This window comes from Entelurus aequoreus, linkage group LG15 (genome assembly GCF_033978785.1).
Source record: "Entelurus aequoreus isolate RoL-2023_Sb linkage group LG15, RoL_Eaeq_v1.1, whole genome shotgun sequence".
Classification (NCBI taxonomy): Eukaryota; Metazoa; Chordata; class Actinopteri; order Syngnathiformes; family Syngnathidae; genus Entelurus; species Entelurus aequoreus.
In genome coordinates, this window is record NC_084745.1 from 19,094,119 (window position 1) to 19,113,007 (window position 18,889).

The 18,889-nt window shown below is 43.3% G+C and overlaps 2 protein-coding genes across 17 annotated transcripts in view; one reads left to right on the forward strand and one right to left on the reverse strand.

Annotated features, from left to right (window-relative positions):
• The window catches only part of pdss1 (prenyl (decaprenyl) diphosphate synthase, subunit 1), a 12,876-nt gene extending 6,327 nt beyond the window's left edge, over positions 1-6,549 (forward strand). Inside the window, exons 4-11 of one of the 2 annotated variants that reach the window (XM_062021016.1) lie at positions 10-140; positions 205-346; positions 415-526; positions 3,410-3,519; positions 3,600-3,680; positions 3,769-3,882; positions 3,939-4,019; positions 5,595-6,548. In XM_062021016.1, coding sequence (XP_061877000.1) covers positions 10-140; positions 205-346; positions 415-526; positions 3,410-3,519; positions 3,600-3,680; positions 3,769-3,882; positions 3,939-4,019; positions 5,595-5,735 — 912 coding nt within the window. In that variant the 3' untranslated portion in view covers positions 5,736-6,548. Of the gene's footprint in view, positions 1-9; positions 141-204; positions 347-414; positions 527-3,409; positions 3,520-3,599; positions 3,681-3,768; positions 3,883-3,938; positions 4,020-5,594 lie in introns of both variants that reach the window. The other variant, XM_062021017.1, reaches the window with a different exon arrangement.
• The window catches only part of abi1a (abl-interactor 1a), a 43,273-nt gene continuing 30,594 nt past the window's right edge, over positions 6,211-18,889 (reverse strand). For 4 of the 15 annotated variants that reach the window (XM_062020999.1, XM_062021001.1, XM_062020998.1 and 1 more), the window contains 6 exons: positions 17,316-17,416; positions 16,685-16,810; positions 13,668-13,937; positions 13,257-13,343; positions 7,879-8,064; positions 6,211-7,797 (listed from right to left, as the gene is read on the reverse strand). In XM_062020999.1, the coding sequence (XP_061876983.1) occupies positions 7,622-7,797; positions 7,879-8,064; positions 13,257-13,343; positions 13,668-13,937; positions 16,685-16,810; positions 17,316-17,416 (946 nt within the window). In that variant the 3' untranslated portion in view covers positions 6,211-7,621. The remainder of the gene's footprint in view (positions 7,798-7,878; positions 8,065-13,256; positions 13,344-13,667; positions 13,938-16,684; positions 16,811-17,315; positions 17,417-18,889) is intronic. The other 11 variants (XM_062021004.1, XM_062021006.1, XM_062021003.1 and 8 more) reach the window with 5 other exon arrangements.

An 18,889-nucleotide genomic window follows, 5' to 3' on the forward strand; every position in this document is an offset into this window, starting at 1 on the left:
TACTCACAGGAGCTGTTTGTTTCCAAAGAAGAGCTCAAGTCTTTATGTGACTACTACTTTGACGGCAAGGGCAAAGCCATCCGGCCTATGATTGTGGTCCTGATGGCACGTGCTCTCAACATCCACAGCAACAGAGCAGGGTACACACACAGTAGTTAGTAACTATCACATAGTAGTGTTTAATCAGTGTATGATCATCTCCAGGGACTTGCTCCCAGGCCAGCGTGCCGTCGCCATGATCTCAGAGATGATCCACACGGCCAGCCTGGTGCACGACGACGTCATCGACGGCTCGGACAAGCGGAGGGGGAAGAGGACCATCAACGACGTGTGGGGGGAGAAAAAGGTCGGCGAGATAGAAACGCTGACTCCTGTTAGTGCGCGTGGTTGATTGTTGTGTTAATTGTCCTTTAGGCCATCTTAGCAGGAGACTTCATCCTGTCAGCCGCCTCCATGGCTCTGGCTCGCATTGGGAACATCACCGTGGTCAAAGTGTTGTCTCAGGTCATCGAAGACCTCGTCAGAGGTATTTGTGCTGATACGACATTATCATATCACTATGTGCACAAAAATCGTCATTACACTATTACACATCACTAGCAGTGTTTCTACGGAAGTATTATTGTAGCAAAAGTATTTGCAAATGCGTGTTTCAATGTGTGCGTATGTAATTCGATTCATGTGTCCGTGTACTAATTTGCCTGTATTGTTTGTGCAGCGATCTGAAAGTGTAAAAAGACTTGTCTGTCTGCAACGTCACCTTTCCTTTCCCTATACTCACCACTAGTCGGCGCTTTGCACCTACTAATGTATTTTGTGCTGAAGCACCACATTTACACTCCGTTACACACAGCAGAGAAAACCTAACTTGTTCACAGATACCATTACTGATAACTTATTTGAAGACAAAAATACTTCTGACAACTAGGTTACTGCTAAAACATGAACTTTTACTTAGAGCAAGTGATCAGGAGAGTCTAATGTGGTGGCTTAAACACGGAATAACATGAGTGGGTTTACATGTAAGATCGCTGCATGGACACACAAGTCTTATATGGCAGAAGTGTTGCAAAAGTCATGTTTAAAAAGACAGCCAATCAGGGTTCGTGCTTCACAAAAATCTGAATACACACACACACATCAATCAATCAATCAATCAATCAATGTTTATTTATATAGCCCTAAATCACTAGTGTCTCAAAGGGCTGTACAAGCCACAACGACATCCTCGGTGTCGAGTGGGTCTGACATAATATTGTGAAAGTCCAACACATCAGCGAAAGTCCAGTCCATGGTGGGGCCAGCGGGAACCATCCCGAGTGGAGACGGGTCAGCAGCGTAGAGATGTCCCCATCTGATGGACAGGCTAGCGGTCCACCCCGGGTTGGGAGCAGAGTAGAAAAGAAAAGAAAAGAAACGGCAGATCAACTGGTCTAAAAAGGGAGTCTATTTAAAGGCTAGAGTATACAAATGAGTTTTAAGATGAGACTTAAATGCTTCTACTGAGGTAGCATCTCTAACTTTTACCGGGAGGGCATTCCATAGTATTGGAGCCCGAATAGAAAACGCTCTATAGCCCGCAGACTTTTTTTGGGCTCTGGGAATCACTAATAAGCCGGAGTTCTTTGAACGCAGATTTCTTGCCGGGACATATGGTACAATACAATCGTCAAGATAGGCAGGAGCTTGACCGTGTAGTATTTTATACATCGAAATATAGACCCTTTTTTTTTTCTTACACAGATCAAGACAGACACAATTGGATTACAAATGCACGGATTGAGATACGCATTTGCAAATAATTTTACTACAATAATACTTCTGTATGTTTCCCACAAATTGACCATTTATGGTGGCGGGCCCGAGGCCTGTGGTGTACTACCAATATGACAATATTGTATCATTTGCATAATTGGCTATCACATACAGTGGAACCTCGATTTAGGAACTTAATTTGTTCTTGTGAAATCGAAAAGTTTGTATAGTGAAGCTAATTTTTTCTATAAGAAACAATGTAAATATGAATAACGGGTTCCAGCATCGATAAGTCTATATTTTAGTGAAGGTTGGTACAGTGAACACAATATAAAGTGCTATACAGTACTATATATCAAACAAACATAACAAGTGGGTGATGGATCAACCGTCTCTTTATTAACAAGCCTGAACAATGATGAGATGAACTGTCCTGTATGCGCACACACACAAAAGTCTCTTGGGTGCCCTCACAAACGATCAGAAATTACATAAATCTTTAACAACCATAGTGCCACAATAATAAACCTTTTAAAAAGTGAAATCCACGTACAGTAAATTAACCTTGCCAAAGGGCCTCTCGTTAGCTGCTCCTTTGGCTCATGAGGATAGAAATAGCAGACAGAGTGAGAGAAGGGAGGGGACGGGAGAGAATGGAGGGGACGGGTGGAAGGACTGAGTGTTCTTTGGAGGCCGCGCCGCTGAACGAGAGATAGTCTTTTCTGCTTTGGCATCTTTTTCCAGAAAAGTCCGCTACCATCAGTTAAAAAATTGTTGTGGTATGAAGCCTGCTTCCTCAAGCCCTTTAATACGAGAAAGCACAAAAAGGCTCCCGGCAGGACATGGTTCGCACACTGCGGCATATTTGGCGCAATCTGAATGTTTGTAAACCGATAAGTTCGCAAAAATCGAGGTTGCACTGTATGTATTTTTTAAAAAGGCTAAAAAATGTTATACATATATTAAGACAAATCTCTGTTAATTAGTATCAACATATATTTTTCTTGTTGCATGATGTCATTTAGCTGTATTTTTCCAATCATTACTGCTTATTTTATTACTACAATGTAACACTGGCTGCACTTTCTACACCCCTGGTTTATTTACATGCATTATTCTGCCCTGCTTGAAAATGGATGGATGGGTAAACAGTCCTTCTTCCTTAATCAGAAATGAAAAACTTCCAAATTGAGGTTGTTTTTTGGTTTCCAAAAATAAGTTACTGTAAAACTAAGCACACAAAAGAAAGTACAATATACACATGTAGGAATTGTGTTTAGTCAACAATACAGTTTGGTATAGACTGGGGAAAAGGCAATGCAACCATACAGGGTAAAGGTTGTCTTTTATGCTGTTAGCGCAATGCTAACATACAATGGACAAGCTCATTGACAGGCTAACAAATTAGCATTGCGATCATTTGAAACTTGTACAAACATTTAGGAAAGGAGAATTTAACCAAACTAAATTGACTTGAAACAGCAAATTAATTTCTATTTAGAGGCACTAGATTACCAAACTGAAGGAGTTTGGTAATTTACTTGTGGCGGAAGTGTATGAGAAACACTGACCAGATATACTTCACTCTAAACAGCATTCTACTTTATCCAGCGTGCATAAAATGGTGAAAATACTCACTAACGCTGTCTCGCAGGTGAGTTCATGCAGCTGGGCTCCAAGGAGAACGAGAACGAGCGTTTCAAACACTACCTGGAGAAAACCTTCAAGAAGACAGCCAGCCTGATCGCCAACAGTTGCAAAGCAGTATGTACGTTCTGTCTCATAATTTCTACGCTTCATCCCTGCGTCCTGGTTTTTTTATACATTTGTCCCTCGCCGTCAAGGTGTCAATCTTGGTCAATTCCGATCCGGACGTTCATGAAATAGCGTACCAGTACGGGAAGAACGTTGGCATCGCTTTTCAGGTAAGCGATGTGGACAAAAGTATCGGGACACAAGCGGAATCCTACAGTTGACCAAAGCGAACCGCTTGGTTGGTTCTCCTCTGTGTAGCTGGTGGACGACGTGTTGGACTTCACCACAGGCGCCAGTCAGCTGGGGAAGCCCTCGGCGGCGGACCTCAAGTTGGGTTTAGCCACGGGACCAGTTCTCTTTGCTTGTCAGCAGGTAAGGCCTCACAGTTGACATCCGTTTAGACATTATTAATACACTGTTACTTTCAGTTTCCTGAGCTACACGCCATGATCATGCGACGCTTCAGCTCCAAAGGAGACGTTGCCCAAGCCTGGCAGTACGTCATCCAGGTATAAGCTAATATACATTAACTTTATCTAGAACAGGGGTGTGTAAACTATTTTTTCTGAGGGCCGCACACTGAAAAATCAAAGATTGCAGGGGTCATTTTGATATATTCTATATTCAAAGCCAATACTTTACATATTTTTTAAAGAAAAGGACAACCTGCATGTTAGCAAAAAAAACCCACCTCCAATTAGGAGAGATTACCTTTACTGTGCTTGTAGGTGGGGTAGGGTTGTGTCAAACTTCTTCTGAGCTCAGTGTAAACAAACATCGCAATGGTAGTTTGGGACTCCTTCACTGTTTCAGAGGAAGACATTTTGTGTGCTTTTTGCATCGACTGTTCTGCAAACATTCTGTGAGGAGGAAAAAAACATCACGCTTCAACACCTCAAAGTTGATGCGTTCCATTTAACTGGGAAGTGAGAAGTCGGAGCTGGGAATGACACCACTCCCGTTTTGAGAGCGTTCCAGTTACGACGGCAGAAATCAAAACGGCCACATCCACGAAAAAGCTATTTTTGCGCTTGCCTTGTCTGAATATAAACCACTTATGGGAAAATATGCACTCTTTTTGCAACCTTCAAACACAGTGGATAAAGAGAAAACACAGACGCTATAGCTAGCGATGTAGAACGTATATACCACATGAAATAAATGTAGTTTACACTTCAGTGAAGTTACCATATAGAAACATACAACAATACTTTGTATATGGCTGATTTACTGCGACAAAAACTATATAAAAGTGCTAATAATGGATATTATAGAAAGCGGATATCATTGTTTACATCCCGAGCAGCCATCAATGAAACAAACTCAGGGGTGGTGAAAATGCTCCGACTTTCCGAGTCAGAAATGTGACCTTGAGGGGCGTTCCAGTTGAAATTCTGACTCGGAACTTGCAAATGTCGACTTTAAACCTGCTTAGTGGCCTTGTGGTTAGAGTGTCCGCCCTGAGATCTGTAAGTCGCGAGTTCAAACCCCGGCCATACCAAAGACTATAAAAATGGGACCCCCCGCTTGGCACTCAGCATCAAATGGGGGTTAAATCACCAAAATGATTCCCAAGCGCAGCCACCGCTGCTGCTCATTGCTCCCCTCACCTTCCAAGGGGTGGAACAAGGGGATGGGCCAAATGCCAAATTTCACCACACCTAGTGTGTGTGTGACTATAAGTGGTTAACTTGAATTTCCTGGCACGAATGAAACGCACCGTTAGTAGCCTTTGCTAAAGAAGCTGCCCTAAAGAAATGTGTCCATGTGCACAGATTACATTTACAGTAGATATAAATAAGTTAATCGGTATTGTTCTTGAGAAGCAGGAAGTTATCTGTATAGATACTGGATTGGAAAAAAAAAAGTGCATCCTCAGTTTTTAGTGTCAACATTTAAATTTTTTCCTATAACTTTACACATACAGTATTTGCTCTTTTATTCTACTTTGTTTTTCATATTAGTATTTTTAGAATGTGCTGCAGGCTGCAATTTGGACATCCCTAATCTGGATAATATACAAGTAAAATATAGGCAAATAAGCTTAAACTGACACTAATGTAATATGTAATGTTCCCGCACAGAGCGACGGCGTGCAGCAGACCAACTTCCTGGCACAGCGCTACTGCCAAGAGGCCATCAGACACATCAGCATGTTGCGGCCCTCGGCGGAGCGGGACGCCCTCATCAGGCTCACCGAGATGGTGCTCACCAGAGACAAGTGACGCCTCACATTGTGGCAGCTAACACCCTCCTCCTGCCTTGGCTACAGCGAGGCAGGAAATCAGTGTGAAGACGTCAATCCTTGACGTCCTGTGACTCTTTCTACCTCTACCAACGTACACCAGAGTGAGTCGCGTCAACGTACATGCGAGGCACACAGTACACAATACAAGGCAGGTGTACAAAATATGTGTAAGTGTGCGTTTATAGTTATTTAAATAGTCGAGGAAATATTGGCAAAGCACTGAGCTATGATGCCGCGTACTGTACTGTAACCCAAATGTGTGTACTTACCAAACTCCACCGAAGCTTGTCATGCACACTTGAAAGGATCATTATTATGTCATGTGCTCCGCCAAGTGTCCTGCAACAATAACAGCCTTAATATATGCAAGTACTGCTCAATAAAAACAAATTTTTCCATACCTGTCATTACCTCCATATGTTCAGTTAGAACTCCCAATCAATTACCACATGTTGTTGTTGTTGTACATATAATTGTTTATTATAAAAGGCTGTACATTATTTTTAATCAACATATTTTACATACAAATGAAGGGCAGAGAAATTTCAGTATCCAAGACACCGAGTCTGAATTTGTTGATGGAAGATTCACAAAAGCAAAAAAAAAATGTGACAAAGCGATACAAGGCATGGTCTGAGATGGCAAACACCTGAGTGGGAATTTACGAGATTTTATCATGGCAGCACGGCAAGCTATTTAAAAAAAAAAGTGGTTGGTTATTTTAATCATTTTCATCAAAAGCGGAATGTTTGGGTGCTTTTTCACAAATGTAATAAACCTTCCCCCCTCTATTGGCTTATGTATTTTTTCTGTAATAGTAGCGAAAAATGCAGACGTGAATGCGTCGCACGTTCCTCTGTTATTGGACAATAATACTGCACACCGGAAGATGGTGACCGGGGGAGGACGGTTAGAAACCACACACATGACACCAAGTCGATTACTTGTAATTATCTATCCATCCATTTTTTTTACCGCTTGTCCCTCTAGTTTTTAACAATTTAGCCGGATACAGTACATCTGTAAATAAATATAGACGACGACGCTCGGCAATCGGGCGACGTGCTAGCTAACCGGATGGGGCGGTTTCATTATGTTTACTTCCTGTCGGACAGGCTTTGACGTGAGAGCTCGTTCCAAAAAAAATATTCTCTAATTTCTTACTTCCAGCGAGGAAAAAAGCACGAGTTTGAATTCCTACTATAGATGACGAAATGTGACGTCACAAAGCCTTCTTAGCCATAAGTTCTAAATGTTAACAGAGAACGTTAGCCAAGATGTCAACCCAGATTAGTTTACTGCGTTCACACCTGAACAAAGTGATGAGGGAACATGAACTGGATTTAAATGGAGTGAAAAGAGCACTAGTGTGACAGCACCCCTGGTTTCAGTTTGAGGCTCTGAAATCTCCCTTTGCGTCTCCTTAAAAGTTCAGTGATTCAACAGCAATACAAATTCCGAAACAAAAAACACGGTAAATAAATGTACAACATAATGGCAATAACAAACTGAAGGTAATATTGTGAAGGTTCGCATGCTTACAAAAGCCCCGCCACAACCAGGAAGGAAGTGTCGAGATGGAATGATGCGTCAAGGATCGTAATCATTGGACATTCACTGGATTTACAGCAAAAGGAGACGGCCAACAACCAAAGGCTCCGTTGTGACCTTTTGAGAGATTCAATACTGACGCCATCTTTCGGTTGTTGACACGCAGGAGCAGGCAGACTTGCTAAGAAAATGTTCCACGTTAAGATGTCGCCCACCCGCCCAGAAAACACCGAACTAGACAAACCGAGACCTTGTCGTCTTAACTTGCAAACCGTGAAAGGAGAGAACATTCTGGCAAAGTTGAGCGGCACCTCAGTCGGCGTAGTGTATGATGCTCTCCACGTAGTTGCCGGGGAACAGGCCGGTGACGCCGTTGCTGACGCCTTCGTACCAGCCATCATCGTTCTTCTTCACCACGTAGATGATGGAGCCCTCCATGAAGGATAGCTCGTCTTCCTTGTCTCTGGAGTAGTCGTAGATGGCCACCACTGGGGAGAAAGAATAAAAGAAGAGAATTCAGTCGATGTGTTTTTTTTTTGTTGCTTGACAGCGGACTTTATCGCACAAACCTTTCTCGACATAGTTTTTGGGCGCCCACTGGGGATCGCTGTCGGCGTAGGGGTCGTTATAGTGGACGACCGACGCGTCTTCCTCCTCGTAGTCCACCGGGGGAGGGGGCGGCGGGGGAGGGGAGTCGTCGAACATGGGAATCTCATCCGGCGGCGGCGGAGGAGGTGGGGTGGGGGTATCTGCGACTACGAGGAACACAAAAACATGTCAGTATCATGTTTTTTAAAACAAAAAGGGGTTGGAGGACGATGAAAATGTCGTGCAAAACATGCAGTTAGATCACTACTAATCATGCAGGTTGCATGCAATTACCAGTTTAGTAAGAGATATTCTGCTTAAATAGTTTACGTGTAAAGTACATGTCGGAATACAAACTTAAAAAAACATTAAAATCTAATATTTTGGTTAATATAAATTACAACTGATTTTCTACTTACTACATTTGTATTAACCATGGGCCACTTCATTAAGAACACCAACAACAATTTAATCACAGGTGTCAAACATTTAATGTGGCCCGCGAAAGCCTGGAAAAAATTTGTGTATAAAACACTTTTTTTTTTTTTTAAACTAAATGCATTCATTCTTTCAATTTTTGACAGAAAAAAATGCCTATGTTTTAAACTTTGATATCTAATCATGCCAAGTATAATTTAAAAAACTGTATTACAAACATATTTTTGTAAAGACGAAAATAGTTAATAATAATAATAATAATACCTGGGATTTATATAGCGCTTTTCTAAGTACCCAAAGTCGCTTTACATGTAGAACCCATCATTCATTCACACCTGGTGGTGGTAAGCTACTTTCATAGCCACAGCTGCCCTGGGGTAGACTGACGGAAGCGTGGCTGCAATTTGCGCCAACGGCCCCTCCGACCACCACCTATCATTCATCATTCAATTCACCGGTGTGAGTGGTACAGGGGGCAAGGGTGAAGTGTCCCGCCCAAGGACACAACAGGAGCGATTTTTGGATGGTAGGAGGCGGTGAGCGAACCTGCAACTCTCAGGTTTCTGGCACGGTTGCTCTACCCACTACGCCATGCCGCCCCCCATGCCGTTAAATATGTTTGTCACCTTTACTTATGATTTCAAAGCAAGTTTTCCATCAATTTGTACATCAAAAATTATAATCAAGTGCATCGGCATTTGTGTACTAATATAAGGTGATTTTTATTTAAATGCTGTCAAATGACACATTTTTTTCAGATTGATCACAGTTGAATTAACCTGCGATTAATCATGATTAATCATTGATAATAACCAGGTTATTATCCGTTTGCATAATTTGAATTCATTAAAAAAAAAATCGTCCCTCTGAAGACGGCCATTACTGCCATGTGGCCCTCAATGAAAACAAGATTGACTTTTAATTTATGTGGTTCATTTACCAATACGTTTAATGTTTGATATTTAGTAGGGCTGCAGCTATCAATAATTTTAGTATGGATTACTTTGTTTGGTTAATCGGATAAAACACTTTAAAGCCTCAATGTGTATTTTAGGGAAAATGGTTAAACTATTTTTCTGCTTGCCATAACTTTCATCCTTTTGTTTTACTAAACATATCCACAACATGGACATTGCCCTTTTTACATGTGCGCATTAATAAAAATAATTTTAAACAACACCACCGGTCACATGTGTGCACTATTGACTGAAAATTTTGGATTTTATAAATGTGTATTACTTGCACTTATTCAACGATTAATCCAAGCAATAGAATGTAAATCAAAAATGTTTTCTATTGCAGTGATTCTCAAACTGTGGTAGTGGTACGCGGGCTCCATCTAGTGGTACGCCATAGAATCAATTAAATAAACAGTGTTACTGTTCAAACTGTGTGTTATGTTATAGTGGGCAAAATTAGAAATATCATTTTTAAATGAAATCTCTGCCTTGTTTTTAATGAATATTTATGCATGCTATGTTACTGTAATTTAATGTTGGTCATTATGGCAGTACTTGGAGAGACAAGCGTTTTTGGAGGTGGTAAAAAGTTTGAGAACTACTGTTAATGGAGTTAATGGATACATTTTTGCAGCCCTGGTATTTAACTCAATCTCACCAAGTATATATTTGTAATTTTTAGTCAAAATATCTATCCATCCATTTTCTACCGCTTGTCTCTCTCCAGGTCGTGGGTGGTGGCTGGAGCCTATCTCAGCTGCATTCGGGCGGAAGGCGAGGTACACACTGGACAAGTCGCCAGCTTATCGCAGGGCCAACACAGATAGACAACATTCACTCACATTCACACACTCGGGCCAATTTAGTATTACCAATCAGCCTTTCCCCAACTTAATACAAGTCACAAACTTTAGTCATTTTTTAGTGAGACTAAATAACTTGCTTTTAGGCAATAGATGTTTTGAGGAAAAAACTATTACATTTGAGAATCGCAAGTTTTTAATAAAAAACAAAACTTCACAATACTAGAAAGCATAGGAGGTGAATTTTTTCCCCAGTGCATCCACATTAATAAACGTAGTGTTAAATCATTACGCTCACCAATGCATCTCAATAAATTTGACTTATTTCAGTTGTTCAATTAAAAAAGTTATATGCTGTATTCACTACACACAGGGAAATATTAAAAACATTTATTACTTTTTGGACACTCGGGTGAAGAGAGGGGCGGAGCTTTCTACCGATCACCACCTGGTGGTGAGTTGGCTGTGATGGTGGGGGAGGATGCCGGACAGACCTGGCAGGCTCAAACGCATTGTGAGGGTCTGCTGGGAACGTCTGGCAGAGTCTCCTGTCAGAGAGAGTTTCAATTCCCACCTCCGGAAGAACTTTGAACATGTCACGAAGGAGGTGCTGGACATTGAGTCCGAGTGGACCATGTTCCGCACCTCTATTGTCGAGGCGGCTGATTGGAGCTGTGGCCGCAAGGTAGTTGGTGCCTGTCGTGGCGGTAATCCTAGAACCCGTTGGTGGACACCGGCGGTGAGGGATGCCGTAAAGCTGAAGGAGTCCTATCGGGTTCTTTTGGCTCATGGGACTCCGGAGGCAGCAGACAGGTACCGACAGGCCAAGCGGTGTGCGGCTTCAGCGGTCGCGGAGGCAAAAACTCGGACATGGGAGGAGTTCGGCGAGGCCATGGAAAATGACTTCCGGACGGCTTCGAAGCAATTCTGGACCACCATCCGCCGCCTCAGGAAGGGGAAGCAGTGCACTGTCAACACCGTGTATGGTGCGGATGGTGTTCTGCTGACCTCGACTGCGGATGTTGTGGATCGGTGGAGGGAATACTTCGAAGACCTCCTCAATCCCACCGACACGTCTTCCTATGAGGAAGCAGTGCCTGGGGAATCTGTGGTGGGCTCTCCTATTTCTGGGGCTGAGGTTGCTGAGGTAGTTAAAAAGCTCCTCGGTGGCAAGGCCCCGGGGGTGGATGAGATCTGCCCGGAGTTCCTTAAGGCTCTGGATGCTGTGGGGCTGTCTTGGTTGACAAGACTCTGCAGCATCGCGTGGACATCGGGGGCGGTACCTCTGGATTGGCAGACCGGGGTGGTGGTTCCTCTCTTTAAGAAGGGGAACCGGAGGGTGTGTTCCAACTATCGTGGGATCACACTCCTCAGCCTTCCCGGTAAGGTCTATTCGGGTGTACTGGAGAGGAGGCTACGCCGGATAGTCGAACCTCGGATTCAGGAGGAACAGTGTGGTTTTCGTTCTGGTCGTGGAACTGTGGAGCAGCTCTATACTCTCGGCAGGGTCCTTGAGGGTGCATGGGAGTTTGCCCAACCAGTCTACATGTGTTTTGTGGACTTGGAGAAGGCATTCGACCGTGTCCCTCGGGAGGTCCTGTGGGGAGTGCTCAGAGAGTATGGGGTATCGGACTGTCTGATTGTGGCTGTCCGCTCCCTGTACGATCAGTGTCAGAGCTTGGTCCGCATTGCCGGCAGTAAGTCGGACACATTCCCAGTGAGGGTTGGACTCCGCCAAGGCTGCCCTTTGTCACCGATTCTGTTCATAACTTTTATGGACAGAATTTCTAGGCGCAGTCAAGGCGTTGAGGGGATCTGGTTTGGTGGCTGCAGATTTAGGTCTCTGCTTTTTGCAGATGATGTGGTCCTGATGGCTTCATCTGGCCAGGATCTTCAGCTCTCACTGGATCGGTTCGCAGCAGAGTGTGAAGCGACTGGGATGAGAATCAGCACCTCCAAGTCCGAGTCCATGGTTCTTTCCCGGAAAAGGGTGGAGTGCGATCTCTGGGTTGGGGAGGAGACCCTGCCCCAAGTGGAGGAGTTCAGGTACCTAGGAGTCTTGTTCACGAGTGAGGGAAGAGTGGATCGTGAGATCGACAGGCGGATCGGTGCGGCGTCTTCAGTAATGCGGACGCTGTATCGGTCCGTTGTGGTGAAGAAGGAGCTGAGCCGGAAGGCAAAGCTCTCAATTTACCGGTCGATCTACGTTCCCATCCTCACCTATGGTCATGAGCTTTGGGTCATGACCGAAAGGACAAGATCACGGGTACAGGCGGCCGAAATGAGTTTCCTCCGCCGGGTGGCGGGGCTCTCCCTTAGAGATAGGGTGAGAAGCTCTGTCATCCGGGGGGAGCTCAAAGTAAAGCCGCTGCTCCTCCACATCGAGAGGAGCCAGATGAGGTGGTTCGGGCATCTGGTCAGGATGCCCCCCGGACGCCTCCCTCGGGAAGTGTTTCGGGCACGTCCAACCGGTAGGAGGCCACGGGGAAGACCCAGGACACGTTGGGAAGACTATGTCTCCCGGCTGGCCTGGGAACGCCTCGGCATCCCCCGGGAAGAGCTGGACGAAGTGGCTGGGGAGAGGAAAATCTGGGCTTCCCTGCTTAGGCTGCTGCCCCCGCGACCCGACCTCGGATAAGCGGAAGAAGATGGATGGATGGATGGATGTATTACTTTATAATTTTGATGATTTTAGCTTACAGTTTAAAAAACAAAACAAATTCAGGATTTCTTAAATTGAAAAAAATGTCTGAAAGTTTAACATTGTAGCATTAAATTGTTTTTTTTGTGTGAAATCAACTCATGAAATCATAACTTTTACATTGAGACGCACCTGTACTGTATATACTGTATTTTGCATCAAATTAAATTGTGGGGTGTTGTGGTCGGCGAGTGATTGTGTATTACCAGCAGAGGGCGCCACACCTTACTTTAAATGCACATACTGTCAACCATGCACTGTAAACATAACAGGCACGAACCTGCAATAAATAAGCTTGACCGTAAGTCACAGTACACACAAGCGGGAATAGGGGGACGCTAACAAGAGAAAGAGGCTGGGCGCAATGCATGCTGGGAGTTGCTGAACACACAATAGTGAAGGATGAGGGAGTAGTCTGGGAAGAGGATGATGATGATGATGGGGCTATCCACACTTACTGCTCTCCTGCATCCTGGCCACAAAGCCAGTCAGAGGTATCTGTGGCGTCAGCTGGGGCATGGGGGGAGGAGGAGGAGCGATAGACACTGAAGGCCAGCAGAAGGCGACAGAAAGAGAAACCAAATCAGTCACCAAAAAGACGACAGAGAGCACCCATGTAGATGTGATCCTACTCCGGCCCCCTAGGGGGCAGCACCGTGACAAGCGGCTGCATTCTTTGCTTTAACTGATTGGATCTAAAGATGGATTTAGTCATGCGGAAAATGTGGATCAACTGCCTCTAGTGGATGTAACAGGAATTACAACACTTTCATGTTACATTAGGTTGATGATTTTAAGTCATCGTTAACATACCGAGCTTTAAATTGGGTTCAAGAAATGACAAAATAAAAGGTTGCTTTACTCCTTACTTGAGTTCTGGCTGTAAGCAGGCATGCCTCCATTAATGTGAGGCTGCTGCTGCTGCGGTTGCGGCTGCTGCTGCTGCTGCTGCAGTTGTAGCTGCTGCTGCTGCTGCTGCAAGGAGAACTGCGACGTGACCGACGGCGCTCGGCGGTAGGTGCCCGTGGCCGAGACCATGGAGACGGAGGAGTTGGCAGGGTTGTGCCGCGAGATCTGCCGCGAGATGGTGCCGAACTGCGACATCGGGGCAGGGCCCAGGCCGGGCCCGGGGGCTACGGCTGAAAAGATGCCGACAAAGCGAAAGGGAAGCGAGAGAGATAGAGAGAGACAAGAGGAAAAGGGTGGGTTAAAGAGAGAAAAGAACCCAAACACATGAATCAAGACAGTTAATGGTAACAATCAACCAGGGAGGCACAGGAGGTTGGTAAAATGATTTCTCTTCACATTTTGGAGCTAATAAGTCTCAGGGGAGGGCGTGGCCCTTAGACAGCAGTGGGTGGAGCCAGAGGAAGCACCGGCAGCTAAAAAGTGGAGGGATAGATAGATGGATAGATGGATAGATAGATAGATAGTACTTAATTGATTCCTTCAGGAGAGGTCCCGCAGGAAAATTTAAATTCCAGCAGCAGTGTACAGAATTGAGATCGAAATTAAAAAGTAAGTAAAAAGTAAATAATTGGGGTATAAATGGAAATAAAATAGAAAATATTACAATAACAATAAAAATAAAAAGCAACAATAAGAATAAAAATAACAGTAAAAATAAGAATATAACAAGAGAAACTAGGCAGTAGTGCGTTCATGTTGAGGATTCAGGACTTAAAGACTGGCAATATGGCCCAAAATGTATATTGTAGCCACCTGCGATAACAATATATACATATCACAATATATTATTTGGCATATAAATGATAATAGAATTTTAAAACAGGTTGTAAAGGCATCAAAGGCTGCTGACGTAAGTGGTAACATTGCGTAGTTTCTGGTTGTGTATTTTTTATCAAAACTTATATTCATCTACTTGCTAATATCTGGTTACTTTCTGTTGCAACATGGTTCTACAGTATCTACTCCAAAATATAATAATCACTTACCTTTTGATTGTTTTTATAGCTTACATAAATAAAATACTACAACATTTTAATATCAATCAACAACCAAGTAGTTACAGGAGCAGTATTAATCATACCAATAATACTTCTGTTTTAAGATTTTAAAATTATTACATTATTCCCTTTTATTACATACAATATTTTAAGATAAAATAAATTAAATCCATAAACACACAAGCAAAAGTACTCTTGGCTCTGATTTAAATCCTTTGGTTTCTGTCCTTAAAGTCTAAAGAACGAATTGCCTAAGTTAGTAAACTATAACAAAAATGAAAAAAAATAAGATTTTGTGATGAGTCAATATTTGTATCCATCTGCCTATCTCTGTTTACATTAAAGAGCTCTAGCTTAGCGGTCAGCATGGCTTTTTGTTTCCTCCTACGGTGTGTAGTGAAGCATGTTAAGCTATATCCCTCGTCCTTCTCAGTGTAAGCACACTTATGCACTCAAAGTGTAAGTATGCAAGTGCGCCAATTAAGACACAGTCATAGACTGGAGATGGACGTTCGCGATTGCGTCAAGTCTTTTGAACAAATCTTTTAAGTGAATGATGAGAACCGATTCCCAGTTGTAAGCCGTTCGTTTGGGAACCATATTTAATGCAAATTTGGCATTGGCAATTGTCCACATGCTTGCCAACCAACTGGCAACTGGACTAGAAAATGAGTACTAGTTCAAAAAAACTTTTTTTAATGAAAAAAAACCCAAACCTTTTTGCTTACACAAATAGACAAAAGTATATATTTAATTATTATTACTATGGTTTAATTGTATTTGTTTTATTTTATTTATTTTTATTTGGAGTTAGTATTCTAAAGGGTAGTAATTTAAGCGTACACACCTCAGTTATAGTACTATAATTTTCTAGTCACATTTATATTATGTCTTAATTTTTATTCTAGTTTTATTTATAATTTCATTATATTTATTAATGCATTTAATTCTTACTCATTATTTGTGTATTTTTTGATATTGTTATAATGCTACAAGTATTTTTTAGTTAAGGGACAATTCGAATTAGTGATGTCACTGCCAAAGCATGGAAATATGACACCGCCTTATGGAATGTTTACAATGAAAGCAACAACAACAAAAATTATAGTCAATATTTCAGAATAATTCCCACCAATAATGTAATATTTGTGTATATTAAATTATTCTGATCTACAGCTTATCATGTGCAGTAAGTGATACTGGTGATTGTTTCCTTTATATAAAAAAAAAATGTTATAACGAGCCAGTGATTTGAACAGTTCTCTGAAAGGAATGGATCCCTTCAAAGTTAAAGTTAAAGTACCAATGATTGTCACACACATACTAGGTGTGGCGAAATTATTCTCTGCATTTGACCCATCACCCTTGATCACCCCCTGGGATGTGAGGGGAACAGTGAGCAGCAGCGGTGACCGCGCCCGGGAATCATTTTTGGTGATTTAACCCCCAATTCCAACCCTTGATGCTGAGTGCCAAGCAGGGAGGTAATGGGTCCCATTTTTATAGTCTTTGGTATGACTCGGCCGGGTTTTGAACTCACAACCTACCGATCTCAGGGCGCACACTCTAACCACTAGGCCACTGAGTATTTGGCCAAAGAGCTATTTAAGAGTGCTTTTCCACTGCACAGTACCAACTCGGCTATCCTCTTCAACACGCGGCATTGAAAGCATAAGTCGTAACGAGAGACGCTATCAAACGCGGATATGGAGGGTCTGATGCTGGAGATCAATTTAATTCAAAGGCAGAGTAGGTACCGTGCCATAGAAAGAAGAGTGCGCCACCACCAACACCATCACGAAGAGTCAGACTGATTAGAGTCCAGATTGTCAGTTTGAGCCGCAAACCCAGTGACCCATGCACGATGACCACGATGATTGACAGCACAGGTCACCTCGGCGGAGGTCGAACGGTCTCACCTATGGTAGGAGGAAGTGGCGGCGGTGGTGGGGGGCCGAGCCCGGCCACAGCAGGAAGAGGAGGAGGAGGAGGAGGAGTTGGGGGAGGCGGGGGAGGCACGCCCGGAGGGGAGGTCATGGACAGGACTGTGGAGAGGGTTTTTTTTTTTTTACATTTTGTAAGGCAGCAGGAGACTTGCTTCGGTTTGCCGTGTAAGAATGGACTGTTTCCATGGTGACCGTCTCACTGAGGCCAGCGAGCCGCCGCACGAACCTGCAGCGACTCTTCAATACGGAGTTGTCGGGCAAAGTCAAACACAGGACTGTGACGCAGCGCTATGCTTTAATGTGGGCTGCCTCTCCTGTCAAGCTTTAATGCAGCTTGGCCTATTTACACACTCACATAGAGAATCAGATGCACTTGGAACACAATGGGTCTGCATAATCCTCGTCTGGTAAACAGGCTTTATGCAACACTTTCTGCTACGTCATGTTAGCAAATATCGTCTTATCTACTCCAAAAAAACAACAACTGCATCTTATCCAAATATCACTTGAGGATGCAATTGCTGCCAAATACTATCAAGTACTGCCTCACTGTTTATCCATGATGTGTACATTAATGTGTAGATGAACCAAAATGGAAACTCACCAGGTCCAGAGTTGGGAATGGAGGGAGTGGGCACTGCGATGGGAATGCCAATGCCACTGCTGCCGCTGTTCTCTCGGCTGCTGCTACCTCCACTGCTCCCGCTAAAGGGGGACAGAAATAAAAGTATGTCAAACATTGACTCTACATTTGTGTATGATAACTCTTTACTCCTAACAGGCTGCACACAAAAGGGTGAATATTTGTCAAAACATGCACCCCTACTGTGTTGCTTGTGCTATTATTCCTCTGACAAATACACCACATGGCGGCGCTGTTATAAATCCCCAATACATTTCTCACAAATTTAAATGAGTCTCCAAAACAACCCACTGTGACTTTAGGGCAGGGCTATTCAACTACATAATAAAGACGGCCGCAGTTTCAAGAGCCCAAGCGCTCAGGGGCTGGACATCAAAATGTGGATGTTTCGCCAGTAAGTGCCTCCGCAGGTTATATTAATTTGAGACTGTGTTTACTTAATTACAAAATAAACACATGGGCTTTCACACTGCACTGTCAATAAATTCCTTATTCTGCCCTTGCTACTTGTTTCCAGCGTGTCCAGCTATTTAACATTACTAAGAAAAAGAAGCTCCAGTTTTTGAGGATTGATATTCCTTCTTTTGAATTATTTCCTTCCTTTCTTTGATTTCTTTACACTTCTTCATTTAGGTTTGTAGATGAGACAGGCTCCAGCACCCCCCGTGACCCCAAAAGGGACAACCGGTAGAAAATGGATGGATGGAAGACTGACGGTTTGTAAGACTGACAATATCTGGGGGTCACCCACATCTGCGGTCCTCTCCAAGGTTTCTCATTGTCATCCCACTGGGTTGAGTTTTTCCTTGCCCTGATGTGGGATCTGAACCGAGGATGTCGTTGTGGCTTGTGCAGCCCTTTGAGACACTTGTGATTTAGGGCTATATAAATAAACATTGATTGATGATTGATTGATTGATTGATTGAGGTTTGAAATATGTATTTTTTGTCAGGGGTTGAACATTACAGATCTACGGATATAACTGTTTTAAAATAGCCTTTATGTACAGTATCTTACTGTATAATTTTTATACACTAACATTTTATAAATGTCCTTTTGCTTACAGCTCTTTATTAAAGCTAATGTTATTGTGTAAGTTACATGTACACAGGTGGAAGACTGGAGCGTTAGATGCAAGTGGCGTGCGCGCACATACAGACGTGAACAACAATTTGCATTGTACCGCGTGCAACAATATAATAATATTAACAATAATAATCGATTAAATTTATGTAGTGCTTTTCTAGACACTCAGAGTGCTTTATGAGAACTGAGAACCCATCATTCATTCACTTCACATTCACACTAAGATGGTGGTCATTTGTAGCCACAGCTCCCCTGGGGTAGACTGAAAGAAGCATGTCTGCCAGTTTGCCCCTCCGACCGCCACCAAACATTCAATTCCATTCATACACCAGTGTGAGCGGCACTGGGAGCAAGGACACAACGGCCGTGACTAGGACGGCGCAAGCTGGAATCGACCCAGGAACCCTCTAGTTGCTGGAGGACCGCTCTAACATCTGAGCCACGCCAC